This window comes from Centruroides sculpturatus, unplaced genomic scaffold, assembly GCF_000671375.1.
Source record: "Centruroides sculpturatus isolate CEXI.00-Female unplaced genomic scaffold, Cexi_2.0 scaffold421, whole genome shotgun sequence".
NCBI lineage: Eukaryota > Metazoa > Arthropoda > Arachnida > Scorpiones > Buthidae > Centruroides > Centruroides sculpturatus.
In genome coordinates, this window is record NW_019385018.1 from 303,199 (window position 1) to 319,079 (window position 15,881).

The window sequence follows — 15,881 nt, forward strand, 5'->3', positions numbered from 1 at the left end:
GGGATTCCTTGACCCGTCTGGATTCGATCCCTGGTCCCCCCAGAGCGGTAGGCTGTCACCTTGACCGCTCGGCCATCCGGCCTCTATTCAGTGCAGATGTGGGGCTTTCTTCGTTACCTTCTTGCATAAAATAACGCTGTACCCGACTATAATTTTTTTTTGCCTCACGATTTGTCGCAAGCACAGGTGGGTCATTGTCCTCACCATCGCTTTCTTTGTCAAATTTTTGACGTTTGAATTTTGATGACGTCAACAATTGCATCCTCGAAATTTTCATTTTCGTCGAAATATGGTAAATTGTCATCTATTGTTGAAAACTCTTCATTATTAATGATAGGAACTCGCAGTATGCCTTCATTTTCCTCACTGCTCAAAATTTCAAAAACATTCAAAGGTTTTAAACCGCAAGCAGCAAAGCAGTTTTGTATTGTGCCGCTTTTTATAGCTTGCCAACTGTCAGCGACAAACTGTATGGCTTGCAAAATGGAAATTTTTGCACTGATCTCTCTGGCTGTTCATTAACTTGTCATTAGGTTTTCTTCAATAGATTCCAGTATGTAATTTACCAATTTTCCTCGATACAACGTCCTTAAGTTTTTCATTACCCCATATCTATTCGCTTGTGCCAGTAAATATGGGTGGCGTATGAGTTGATCAAAATGGCTGCCACAAAGGGTATGGCGTACGTTGCAACATACAAGAGTTACATGTGTGTTGTCTTTTTTTAATATCTTTTCTCTCTGTAGTCAAAACGTTTTATCCGCATTTGTGTCCGATATTAATCCTAGTTGATTTCGTAGCCATTTAAGTCATGATGATTACACTTTGTGACATTTTAGAATATGTGGGTGATCAAAAAAGATGTCTTATAAGGAGAGGAAATGCTAAAACATAACTTTGTATCTATCCACCTCTTAGCAACTAATTCACTTCAGTTTCACCAACACCTAATTTTTCTGAGCTTAAAATTCTTTTATTTTTACAAACGTTTTCAACCTATTTAATATAGGCAATTGTCAGGTTTAATATTATAAATGTTCCAAAATGGAATGTACCGTTTTTAAATATTTTACATTATTTAATTAACCTCTTCCCATTTTACAATCGCTTCTTCAGTCTGCGCCGTAATCGCTAATATTGTGTTGTTGTGTCGTTTGTCAACGTTGTATCTATGTTCTCTCATACATACCGCCAGGTTTCTTCTAGTCACACCCACATAATCTTTTTGATTTCTAACTGTTGATTTTTAAATGAAATTTTATATACCCCAGCTTTCTCTTCCTTTTTTATGCTATCTTTATCGTTCCGTAGCAAGCTATAGATCAGGCATGGCCAACATACAGCTCGCGGGCCGGATGTCGCCCGTGTAATAGATTTATGTGGCCCGCGATTGATCTTTCAACATTAGCTACTCAAGTCAGAATACATCGGTGAAAAATTCTAACCCCCAAAAAAGGTCAACAACTAACTGTGGGTTTAGAGTGACTGACTGACTGTGCGTTTAGAGTTAACGCTCCATTACAAATGTCTTCAGCACAGCGTAGGACGTTGATTATACATGATAATGTGAAAAATGTATCTGTAATCTCTATGTACAATTTAGTCTCTACGGGGTGACACCACAATGAGATCTCGCACCACCTCAAAATCTTCCTAGGGCAGCCTCTGGTTCGGTCCGTGAAAAAAATTTTCTTTCCAATTTGGCCCAGGGTAAAAAACTGTTGGCCACCCCCGCTATAGATATTGGGTGCTCTTTTATAGACCGTTCTCAACGCGGCCGGATGGCCGAGCGGTAAAGATGGCAGCCTACCTCCCTGGGGGACCCGGGCTCGAATCCGAACGGGTCGAAAAATCCCCAGGAATTTTTCAGGGGCGGTCCGTTCGGATATGTCGGGCCCCGTCCCTCACCACGGCAGCCCCATTGTGGGCCTGGCCGAACTCATAATGGGCCTGCTATAAGAGGCCCTCTTAGTGCCTACAGGGCGGAGAGTATTAAAAAAAAGTATAACACATTTAGACAACGTTTTTCCTTTCATGGAAATAGAGTCAATTTTAATTAATTTTAATGTGCGCTTACATCTATAGTGATTATTATTATCTATTTATTTGATTTCACCCGCACAATAGTGCATCATTTCCCCTGGGAGGATAAACTTTTTTACTCTTTTTGCCCCGTGGACACTAAGAACTTCTTGTTAGTGAATTGCCATTTAAGAAGAGAGTGACAAAATTTACTCTTCAATTGAAGATAAATAGAACTTATCGACGATTAAATATAATTAAATTAAAATTTTAAAATAAATAATAAATTATTGGGACTCTTCACTATAAATTGAATAAATTATTTTAATTCTGAGTTTTAGTATTTTAATGTTTTTAAAAAAGCATTTATTTTATTGTCGTTCGATTTTCGATAAATTCCTAACTTTCAGTTTAGCATTTAATAAATTGAAATATATTCAGTAAATATAAATGTCCGTATTTAATTAATCGTTTAACATTATGAAAGTTACTGGAATATTTTTCGCGTAGCAAATTTGTATTATATCTTGCAACAAGAGGCCCTCTTAGTGCCCACAGGGCGGAGAGTTAAAAAAAAAATAAAATAAAATAAAAAATAATTTGTATTATATACAACATTTAAACATCTATAATTTGTTTTAAATTTTCTAAATTAACTTTAAAATAAGTACTGATGGTCTGTCTGGAGCGTCCAAGGCCTGCCTGCTGTGGCATATATCCACTTCCTTCAACATCAGAATGGCCCAGATGGCGTTCTGACACCGCGACTTAGGAATAAGAAAGATCTTCCTCTAACGCAAGACGTTAGACGAAGATCTTTCTTATTCCTAAGTAGTTTTTCATAAAATGCAAATAAAAATACTTATGCTCTGACTTTCTAATCATGCCAATACAAAACAAATATCCACAATTCATCTTCAGTTAATCTGAACAGTAATGCATACATACATACATACAAGACATCGGCCGTACACGAAGTGTTTAGCTGGCAGAAGAGGGTAATGGAAAGGGGAGGGGAAGAAGAGATAGAAAGTAGGGAAAAGTAGGATTCCTCTGAACAGAGTACATATGGCTACAGTACCCTCTATGTTTGATATTGGCGTGCAGTTTTTTGTCTGCAAGGCAGTAGTCCCCGAAGGGTCTAAAAGAGAACCTGAGTGTAGCGAACACCAATAATTGAGTGCCACCACAAATAGCTAAGTGTGCCAAGTGACTGTTAGTAGGAAGACTTATATCTACTTAATACTAATAAAACTTATCGCAAATCTTAATAGTACTTAACAGCTATACAGACAACGCGAAAAGCAAACAAACACAATGACAAACGACTCCCAAAATTTATTTATTTATTTAAATGTTAACTTACTAACTAAACTAACCTACCATAACCTAGGATGAACCTAACCAGACGACTAAAGCTACCAAACCCTAATCTAATTTAACCTAACCGGAAATCAAGCTGAGTCCCTAACTAGGATTAACTGAATTTAGACTGAAAAAAGAAGACAGAAAATAATAATTAAAATACACAAGTTGAAAGGCAGCTATATAACGACAGTTGAAACAAAACAACGGAAAGTTAATTGCCATCCGTGTCCCCGGAGTTAGTGATCTCAAGAGCACCAAGGAATATGAATGCTATTAGAGATGAAGGAACATTGTACGCGTGTGAATAAGTTGGTGCAGGTTGCAAGGCCAATTGTACCCTTCAAGAATATCAGCTCTCATTAAACTATCCCTAATGTGATTGTACCTATTGCAGCGAAAAACAAAGTGAAGTTGTGTTCGGTCCTCCTGAATACAATCGCATTGTGGGTTGTCCCCGAGGTTAAATCTATGCAAGTATTAGAGAGGTTGCGGCCGACGTTTTCAACGCGAAAACGTGTACGTCGGACGTTCGGCGCCGCTTTCCCGTAAGCATAGAAGTTTGACAATGGTATTTGGATAGTCGGTGGAATCACGCTCGACATTCCAAACACCATTGCCAAACTTCTATACTCACGGAAAAGCGGCGCCGAACGTCCAACGTACACGTTTTCGCGTTGAAAACGTCGGCCGCAACCTCTCTATTGCTTAAAGTTGCTGAGCGAGGGTGTAACTAGGGTAAAAGTGACGAAGAATCGCAGTAGTGTCAACCTTGGGGATGAAAGTGTAAGTGAGCCTACCAGTGGTGTCATGGTCCCAGCTGTCTTGCCAGAGAATGATTTGCTTCTTGACGTGATTGTGATGTACGAGGTAGAAATGTAACTGAAAGTATTAGTGACTGATGACTTTGCAGCTTGTATGGCAAGATGGTCAGCAGTCTCGTTGCCGAGAACCTCCGCATGACCCGGGACCCATTGAAAATCGATTCTAATGTTGTGTAAGTGTCTGAGATGGACGAATTTTAAGCGGCTATCAGACTTCGCAATCCTGTGTAAAGCTACCCTACTGTCAGAATAAATGCGATAGTGTAAGTAGTGTCTTTTGTCCTTCCTACGTCTAATGTGAATTAAGCTCATTTGTCATGCATTGAACAGTAATATAATATAGTAAGACCCTGCTTAACATCATGGATGCCATAGGCAATATCGGCTTCGCTAGGCAAGAATTAACCAATAAATGGACGAAGTGTGGAAGAAGTTATGGCTGAAGGTATTCAAGAATTCTCAACGAGAAGAGCCTATCGCTGTATCGTTAGGTGGACAATTTGTCAACCTAATTCGATACAACGAGCAGGACTAATGTAGACGAGCAGGACTAATGTAGACGAGCAGGATATTGAGGAGTTACCGCAGGTTTCTGGTGAGAGCCTTACCAACGACCATCTTCAAGAACTGGCAGAACATGGAATTCACGTATAACTGAAAAATAGAGATTATGAAAATGAAGAACCCAAAAAATTTCTCTACGGATTTCCTTAGTAAAAATTTGGTAACTAACGGAAATTGTTGATTAAATTGTAGCTAATGATCCAGATTTTGAAAGGAGTGCAAAAGCAAAAAGAAGCGTTTTGGATGCGATCTTCTGCTACGGACATTTGCTCAAGGAAAGATAAAAGTGACAAAAGAAATTTCATTGTAAAAAAATAAGAATTTCAGAAGTCAGGACCTTCGTCACAAAAAGTGAACTTTACATTTGTGTTTGCATACGTTTATTTTATATATATTATTATGCAAATCAATAAAAAAATAACTTATAGTGCGCAGTTGGGGAGCTCCTAGGTATGGTGCTTTTGACGCGGTTCTCGGGCGCCGTCATCGGGAAACGAGGCTTTGTGGGTTTCTCTAAAGTGCTAACACTTGCATATTTCAGCCCTTCGACGCAAGATTCGACTTCGGAGGATCGGACGGACCGGCGCCTTCGCGGCCTACCGCATCTCCGACAGGAGTTCGCCCGGCCAAGCCGGACGATCGGCGAGTGTTTCTAATTTCATACTAGGCGGTCGTTTTCCTCTACGTACTTTCAGTTTGGTTTTGTTTTTCTTTATTCGCAGCGTCCGTCCGTCGACCGCTGACGACTGTACAATTCTTAATGCAATAAACACATTTTCTGAATTTTTTTTCGTTTCTTTATTGATTACGTTCGAACGAATCCGAATGGCTTAACAGACATGCCGATATATCTTAATTCATATCGGAATTGCACGGAGTCCTAAAATAAATTTAAACATCCTTAATCGATAAAATAACGCGTTGCTATTTCTTAAAATAAACTAGTCATTATTGGTAACGTTTAAATATTAAGATTGTTTCATAATTTTAGTTTTTTTTTTCTAGTCTATGGAAAGGAGAATCGACTTGAAAGCAACGTCACGCACTTTTCGCTTAATGTCAGGCAATATTTGAATTTTACTTTATTTTCTTAGATGGCAGAACGACTTTTCCGGGTTTCTATTTTGGTCATTCAAAATAACGAATCACACATTTTACTACTAATGTAGCAAACTTCTTCGTATTCCGATACTAGACCTAAAACTTCCGTGAGGAAATGTTTAATGAGAAAGAAAGCGGAAGTAACTTACAACTAAGTGGTCAATACCCAAATTGATTCTTTCCACAGACTATGAAGAAACTACAACTTGGAGAAACTCAAGTTGATTTCTTAGAAAGTTTAAGACCTTAGGCCAAAAAAATAGCTTTTAAGAATAATTCCAGTTACCTTTTATTGTAAAGAATCATTCAAGTATTTTTTCTGCCTATGTTCATTTTTGTGATAGTTTTATTGTTTTTTTATGCGGTATCTTTTTAGTTCATTTTTTGTATTGTTAAGCAGGGTTGGAAATCTAGTCTCAGACTTTCCTCATGTAGTTAAAACAAATAATTGGAATATTCAAAGCTGTTAATGATAACAATGTATTCAACTTTTCATTGTGTTTTATTAGTCATTCAAGATTACATCAATTTTAAGAACGTGGCCGTTCTTTCTTTTCTTTGTACAAAGCTAAGAGTGACACATTAGCAACCTTTACAACTTTAAAACGTACACCTGGAATATCACCTACTGCATGACCTTTTCTTCCAAATCCTGCTACTAAAACTTCATCGTTTTCCTGCAATAATTATCTTAATGTATTCATTTCATAACAAAATGCTTTATTTTTAATTTATATAATTTTCTAGATTTTAAAAACAGAAAAAATAAATTATAATTTCAAATTATGTATGTATTTATACAGTAGATCCCCCTATAACACGGCAAAAAATTGCAATCCTGTTCGTATAACACGGTAAAACGTCATCGCCAACTCGTGTTGTGACAGGATTGGTTGAATCTATACCAATAGCGGATATTGCACAAACCGTTGAGTTTAAACGAGCACTAGACCTACTAAAAACCATTTATTATTTGATGGCCAAAAAATTATATTTATATTAATGATGTCTCCAAAGTTCAGCAAATTTTTCACAGAAAAATAACTTACCAAGAAACATGCGCCCTCTGTTTGATGAGCTGCTCCGCGACAAAAACAAGTTTAAGCAATGGCATTGTCAAACGATGCACACTTGGTAAGTAATCCTACAATTTTTTGTTTATAGCATAGTTTATATGGATTATTCCCAAAAATTATACATGTTTTGGAAATGTTGAGTGAAATTAGTCAAGAATCGATTGATTTTATGGCAGAAAATCTTTTGTATTATATGCCGTAGTTCGTAAATTGCACATGTGCCAGGCTATGATTGGACCATGTATTTAAGTGACTCATACAACACGGAATTCATAGAGCACGGAATGTATCTACTGTGTTATAGGGGGGTTTACTGTATTTATAAAACTATTAAAATAAAAAATGTCCAAAAACAAACTTCTATACATGACTATAATAGTAGTGTCAAACTTATGGTTTGCACTTCTTAAAATAATTTGATAAACACTGAAAGTACATAATAGCATTTATCAAATTACAATCCAATCTCTAAACAATGCTACTGATGAGAACATGAAAAAGACCATTGTTTAGACATCATTTTGCATGCATTTTTGTTTAAAAAATGTTCTTGAAAAAATGACTGCTATTTACAGGTGAACATTATTGGAAGTTCAAATGTATCTTAAGTGCAAACATTTGCCACTAAAAACTAATGGAAGTAATCATTTATTAAACTGTAATACTCATAAGGAGAAAGGTTTGAAAATACTACTCTGTAATCATCATCTAAAGCTACAGTCTGAATTACAAATCAGAGTGAAATTTGTATTCACCATATTTTTTATTCAATAAATAAATACTTTGATTATGTTCATAGTTCATTGTTTGTCGAAACACTTAATGAAAATTTACAAATCATAACATTATTTTGCTGCACACTTCCTTTCCCATAAAATTCTCAAAATTGTTTTGCTGCATGCTTTTATTATGTTTATATTACATTATGCTTTCTTTCTGGAACTACTATTTTTTTTTAATAATTTAGTAATTCAAAAATTAATCTGTAGCATGTTACACAAAGTAATGCTGTTGAACTTCAAGACAATCTAATAAGACAATCTTATTTCTGTGAATCAGCAGTGATTAAAAGCAAAAGTCTATAAATTTGTTAAAAATAAAAAGAAGACAAATTTAAATATGATTCCCAAAATATACTAAATTTTTAATTTTTAAAACCATCTGTAAAATTGAACTAACATTTATAAAATTTAAAAACATACTCACTTCAATAAAATTTAAGCATCCATCACGAGGTACAAATGCTGTGATCTTTTTACCGTTTTTTATCAACTGCACTCTAACACACTTTCGAATAGCAGAATTTGGCTGTTTTGCTTCAACACCACTAGATTAAAAAACAATACATAGTATTAAAACAAAATTTATAAATTACACCATTCTTTGTCATTTGATTGTTTAAAAACTATAGTCTGTTGATTGAAAAGAAAGGCTTAAAACATGGTTTAGCTAAATCTTATTTCTGTAATCAATTATATGAATGTGAATTGCATACATAACAAAATTTAGAAATATATAATACCTTGTATATTACCAAGTAAAGAATTAAATTTTCAAATTATTTTGTTATATTCTCTCAGATCATACTTTTGTCAGCATTAATACTATGCGTTGGATTGTAAATGATCATCACAGAGATAAATAAGCAGTATAATACAAATATACAAATGAAAATTTTAAAGTTCAATCTCTTGCTGTAACCAACTAAATTTACATTTGACATCACAGAAAAGTTATAATTCAAAATAGGATTAATTTCAAAAAATTTTGACACAACTGAATCAAAAAATGCAATGCTTATCTTTATTTTACTTTTTTGAAATTAATATTTAATTAGAAAAAGTTAATAAGTGTAGTAGCTTTTAGATAAAACAAATAATGTTAATTCAGATAATTCTAACAAATAGATATGAAATTACAACTTTTGATTATTATTAATAAGTTATTGCTTTTAAGATCTAAGTCATATTTCAAAAATGTATAAAATGAATTGACATTTGGTTTCTATAACATTAACTGAATAAAAAGGATTTATATCTACTCAATTCCCAACCAGGGGTACATACTTGGTGTTTTAGGGTTATGTGAAAAAATTAATAAAGGTGGATGTACTATAAAAATACTTGGGATTTTGCATTGAGGCCTTTGGTGATGTCACGATACTTGATGCTTAATTTTAAAAAAGAATATAATCTGTGTCCTTCCTGCAATGCCTTTCAATTTTAAGAAAATATTTTACATGTAATTGTACAGTGCTGTATAACTGACCAAGACACCAATGTCTAACAAATATGCAAAATAAAACTTAGCAAAAATGGGTTGTCAAGGGGTACACAGGTCAAAAAAGGTTGGAAACTGCTGATTTAACCTATTGAAATAAAAATATAATAAATAGCTCAATTAAAATGCATACACTTACACTTTTTCTAAAACTATTCCCTTTGCATGTGAAGCTCCACCAAAAGGATTAGCCTTCCATCGAGTACCCAAGTGAGCTTTCTTAAAATCTTTATCATGCCACCTTTGTTCACGTCGATGATCACGATGTTTACGAGCTGTTCTCAAACCTCTTGGCTTACCTATATTTAAAGGAATTTTAAAATGTTTATAATGATAATTATTCTAAAGTAAAAAAAATTATATTACATTAGAAATAACTGAACTCTGTGAAATTTTAAAATTATAATAAAAACAAGACATGAAAGTATACATTTATATATTATAACATAATATGTATGCATGCCACATCCACTAGAAACTTTAATAATGATTAGATATAAATAAAATTTTGATATAACCAAAAAGTCTGCCAAAATAAGATTCAAATTCCATAATTAGATTTTGTAACTAAATACAGTATAAATATCTTTTAGCAAGAAAAATATATTTAATACTTTTCAAAGCAATTTAAAATTATTATTATTATAAAATAATTTTTAAACTTAAAAATTTTTTATAGATTTATAGTAAGGAAGTTTTATAGATGAATCCTATATTTCTTACATTCATTTTCTTTTTTAACAAAAATCTAATTCTAGTTTGATACACTGATTCAACACAACTTTAAATACAGCCTTTGTAAGTTTAAGACTATGTAATCTTTTCACATGCATCAAATTCCAGAAGTGACGTCACTGAACTTTAAATGTCTAAATCCTTAATAAAGACCTTATTTTAAAAATTATCAACATTTTTATCTTAGTTTTCTTAAGAAATCTATCCTGTAAATTAATAACCAGAATTTCAGAACACTATATTCACATTTTGTCTAAAATACAAAATGGTTATGACAGCAACATATAGAAGCATAGTCAAAGGAGGAAAAATCTGTTTAATATGAAGCAATTAAGAAAACTAAAGCATATAATGAAAAAACATATACGAGGGCAAGGTGAAAGTTCTCGGCCTAACCCATAGATGGCGCTACTACAAATGAAAGTATCGTCTGATTATGTTTCCAAACTTGTTACAAAAGTAAATACCAAGTGTGAATTTGATCAGACAAATAGTTTTTTTTATACGGCTGTTTAAAGTAAGCATTGTGTGTTTTTTTGACAAAATGAATAAACTTGAATATAGTTCCATCATAAAATTCTTCGTTTTGGATGGTTTATCGCCAACAGAAATTTTTCCAGTTGGTAAAAGTGTATAAGGAGTCTGCATCTTCGTTATCAACAGTAAAAAAATGGGCAGCGGAGTTTAAACGTGGTCGTACATCGATTGAAGATGATCCACGTGAAGGACGCCCAAAACCTGCAACTACCAAAGAAAATATCGAGAAGATACACAATATGGTTCTAGATGATCGACGATTAAAGGTGTATGAGATAGCTAAGGCTGTAGGCATCTCAGAAGAAAGGGTAAGGCACATTTTACACGAAGAACTCAGTATGAGAAAGCTTTGCGCAAGATGGGTGCCGCATTTGTTAAATGCTGATCATAAACAAATGAGAAATTGACTTTCTCATCAATGCTTGCGCCATTTTAAGAAAAATCCAACTGATTTTCTGCACAGATTTGTTACAATGGATGAAACATGGGTTCACCACTTTACCCCTGAGTCAAAACAACAGTCCAAGCAGTGGGTAGAAGTTCGTGGCTCTGCACTGAAGAAAGCAAAGACAATTGCATCAGCTGGAAAGGTTATGGCTAGTGTTTTTTGGGATTCCAAAGGAATTCTTTTAACTGACTACCTGTCAAAGGGTCAAACAATTAATGGGGAATACTATGCACATCTTGACCAGCTAGATGAAAAAATTAGAGAGAAAAGGCCTGGTTTGCAAAAGAAAAAAAATCCTCTTTCACCAGGACAATGCACCCGCTCACAAAGGTGCTTTGGCAATGGGAAAATTGAGGGATTTGAAGTATGAATTATTGGAACATCCTCCCTATTTGCCAGATTTGGCTCCCTCTGACTTTCATTTATTCCCAAATCTTAAAAAATTTTTGGCGGGAGAACATTTTGGATCAAGTGAAGAGGTGATAGCAGCGGTAAATGGATATTTTGAAGACCTTCCAGAATCGCATTTCAGGGATGGAATACTGTTATTGGAGAAACATTGGACAAAGTGTATTGAACTAAAGGGAGACTACATTGAGAAATAAATGCACTTTTAAAATAAAAAACTCATTTTTTCACTACTAGGCCGAGAACTTTTCACCTTGCCCTCGTACAATACCAAAAACCGGCATTTGCTATAACAGTTTTTTTACCTGCTTTTGCTGAATTTTGGTATTGTTTTTTTTTCTGTATAATATTCCACAGAATCCCACAATACAGCATATCATTTAAGAGATGAAATAAATGTGGGAAAACATTCATTGTATTGCCTTTGAACATCTTGGCCACATTGGAACCATTTCAAAACCTAGAGATAACACAATGAAACATTCAGTTCCTGTAACTCTTGTCTGAGTTTAGCCAGCCTCTAATCAGACAATAAACCTGCCATGCAGAATTCATCACTAATTTGGTCCAAATAATCACCCAATTATTTGGACCATAATTACTGCCTTCAAATAGTCTTGCAGTTACAAGGCAATAATGTTTGCAAATACAATGAAGTAATGACCTTTTATAAAATCAAAACCTTTGTATATTATTTTATTAAACCCATTTGCTTGAAAAGTGTGAATAGTTTTGATTTTATAAGTTATCTGCCCCAGTTTTGATTTTGGATTCTAATCATCTATCACAATGCCAATTGCCTGAACCAACAGAAAAAGCTTTTATACCAATTCCAACTGTAACTTTAAAGACTGCGAGACAGTGGCGCATAAGCGGAAATAGCTGTTCAAGAAATTCAAACAAAGTCAATCATCCGCATGAATTTGATATATACAAAGTTTAAAGTCAAACATCATCGTTATAACATTCCAGTTTGGAAGTCAGCTTAGTTCATTGCCTGAAGCAGGCCTTAGTGAAGCCGAAAATGTTTGGAAGTTACTTTAAAGTTTAATTACTGGTTAAAAAAGGTTTTGTTTGTGATTGTTTATTTATCACTCCAGCATTTTTGAGAAGTCTGTTATAACACTTTAGTTATGTTCTATATTTAGAATCAAAATACTAGTCAAATAAAATTAACTTTGGTCATATCCATTTTCTACAATTCTAGTGAATTCCCAAACATGTTTGATGTAAACTGAATACTACCATGAGTGGTTTGTTCAAAAAATATCTGGACTGGTCCTGTAGCATAAAGGCAATAGCATACCAGCCAGTTCATTCACACTAGAAATGTTTTTAAATCTCAACAATGCTTTTGACAACTTAGGACTTGTATGAGCATTCAACTTGCCAATGGAAATCAAAGTTGATCTCGTGTGGAGATTTTGAGATGCTATAGTACAGAGCAACATATATGCATGTAGTTCTACATTAAAATCAGTAACACTACTAAAGAAACATTTGAATTATTGAAAATAGTCTACAGAAATGATACCATGGCTGTTTGTAAATGTTTGAATGGTTCCATTACTTAAAACACATCCCATCACATAATACATGTTGAAAACAATCCATATTCTAGATGGTTGGCCACATTATAAAATCAAGAAATGATTGATAATTGACTGTAGAAGATTGCCAAAGAAATCAGGATTTCAGTGGATTCCAGTGACCACATTTTAATGAATGATTTGAACTTGACTCATAGGCCTACATCAGCAAAATGAAGATAAACCTAAAATCTTAAATTAAGTAAAAGTCCATCCTTACTACATGAGGTGTTTTTTTCTAATTTTACTCTCTTAAGACACCTCTCTAATAGATCTCTCTTCCTAAATACAGAAATTTTTGGGGGCAACGTGTACAAAAAGTGTCATGTGACATGTATTTCTCACTGCTATCCGGTCACATAATATATCACAATATACTACAGTATGTATTTTGTAATTAGAAATGACTTATTATTATGTTACTAGTCATATTAAATGAATTAATAACAATAATAGGTAAAATTTTACCAATTTATGTTTATGTGCACCATCATGGCGTTGGTTACAACTATTTGTGCTCCCAACAGACTCCTCCTGGAGTGGAGCCGCCAGCAGGCTGCCAATTGTTTAATGTCACTAGTTATTGATTCAGTGTAATTCTTGAACACACTAGTATCAATAACTAGTATGTGATTGAGTGACGTCAAAATTGGGTCACATGACACGAATTGTAAGTGTCCACCATCCAACGTGCTACTCTGAGATGTGAACAAGGTTAAGCAATGGTGGCTTCCACTGTGCAGAGTCGGCAAGTAATCCGATGAGTTTTCACTTATAGCTCTTATTATATGCATCATTCCCAAAAATTTCTGTGTGTTTAGAATGTTTACTAGAGAGGTGTCTTAAAAAAGAAAAATTAGAAAAAAACGCCCCATGTAGTAAAAATGGACTTTTACTGGTTACTTTTTTGGTTACCATGACTTTTTGTGTCGACTAGAAATGAGAGGACAACTGACAATATAAAAAAAAGCAGTTTTTATGATAGAGTTTCTCAAGCAACTTTATTTTGGTTAATTATCAGTAAAATTAACATAATCCAAAAAGGAAAAAAAAAAAAGTCACTGTTTCACTGAGTAACCTTTTTCTTTTTGGGGACTGCTTGATGGCTATTCGTCACTCCAATCGCCAGATGAATATAATTTTCGCAAATGTTGCGACAGGCAGTGTAACCCGTTAACACATGCGACCACACTAACTGAATATAAGTGTACAGATAATGAAACAGAAAAACTATGTAGCACAAGATAGTTAGTTTTTCTGTTTCATTATCTGCACAAGATAGTTTATTGCATAATTACAGTTCTTTAAATACTTCTAACAATGTTTGAAAAACAAATTTCAACTCTTGTATAACTTAGAATTTCTATTTAGGCTTAAACACAAGCCTAATTTCATTATGCGAATCTTAACTCTAAACGTAAATCACGATAAATTATAATTAAATAACTAGTATGATAAAATGAATGTTTAATATCAACTAAATAATCAATTGATAAAACGAAATAAGTAAAAATTCGGATTATATTAAAATAATAATTTACCCATTGCAACGACAACGTGTTCGATGAAAAATGCCGGATTTACACAAAAAGATTAAAAGAAATAATCTCGTTCCTGCGCTTAGTTATTCTCTTGATAAAATATCGCCCAATTATAGCCGAACATAATTTAAAAATTGTACCATAAAGTTTTATTTAAAAATTTAATAATAATAATAATAATAATAATAAAGTTGAATAAAATATGTATCTAATTTCTCTATAATATATTAAGCTTAAAATAGTCACGATACTTTTTCTGTCGCAAAAAAATAAAATAATGTGGGAATGTGCGGCAGTGGAAATCAATGAATCTTCACGAATCTTCATGTTTTACCAGTTTGGAGTAGATGATACAGGTAAAAGTTACTTAGTCAAAACAATGAAGGTCTGCGTAACCAAAACTTTAGGCAAAGAGGTAACGGTAAAATAACCAACAGGTTATTTTACCGTTACCTCTTTGTCTAAAGTTTTTACTCACCAGGAATTTTTCGGGGGTGGGCCGTCCGGTTATTTCGGGCTCCATCCCCCACCACCCGGCCGCCCCATTGTGGACCTGAACCGAACCCATAATGGGCCTGCTAAAAAGAGGCATTTTTAGTGCCCACAGGGTGGAGAGTTAAAAAAAAAAAAAAAAAAAAAAAAAAAAGTNTACCAAGAAACATGCGCCCTCTGTTTGATGAGCTGCTCCGCGACAAAAACAAGTTTAAGCAATGGCATTGTCAAACGATGCACACTTGGTAAGTAATCCTACAATTTTTTGTTTATAGCATAGTTTATATGGATTATTCCCAAAAATTATACATGTTTTGGAAATGTTGAGTGAAATTAGTCAAGAATCGATTGATTTTATGGCAGAAAATCTTTTGTATTATATGCCGTAGTCCGTAAATTGCACACGTGCCAGGCTATGATTGGACCATGTATTTAAGTGACTCATACAACACGGAATTCATAGAGCACGGAATGTATCTACTGTGTTATAGGGGGGTTTACTGTATTTATAAAACTATTAAAATAAAAAATGTCCAAAAACAAACTTCTATACATGACTATAATAGTAGTGTCAAACTTATGGTTTGCACTTCTTAAAATAATTTGATAAACACTGAAAGTACATAATAGCATTTATCAAATTACAATCCAATCTCTAAACAATGCTACTGATGAGAACATGAAAAAGATCATTGTTTAGACATCATTTTGCATGCATTTTTGTTTAAAAAATGTTCTTGAAAAAATGACTGCTATTTACAGGTGAACATTATTGGAAGTTCAAATGTATCTTAAGTGCAAACATTTGCCACTAAAAACTAATGGAAGTAATCATTTATTAAACTGTAATACTCATAAGGAGAAAGGTTTGAAAATACTACTCTGTAATCATCATCTAA

The 15,881-nt window shown here is 33.8% G+C and overlaps 1 protein-coding gene across 1 annotated transcript; it reads right to left on the minus strand.

Moving 5' to 3' along the window:
* Positions 1-6,359: 6,359 nt before the first annotated feature.
* On the minus strand, positions 6,360-14,606 carry LOC111633502 (40S ribosomal protein S23). The gene is made up of 4 exons (XM_023378085.1): positions 14,491-14,606; positions 9,372-9,531; positions 8,159-8,279; positions 6,360-6,553 (listed from the first exon to the last, which is right to left on the minus strand). The coding sequence occupies exons 1-4, from the start codon at positions 14,492-14,494 to the stop codon at positions 6,407-6,409; spliced, it is 432 nt and encodes a 143-aa protein (XP_023233853.1). The 5' UTR covers positions 14,495-14,606; the 3' UTR covers positions 6,360-6,406.
* Between the last annotated feature and the right edge of the window lie 1,275 nt (positions 14,607-15,881).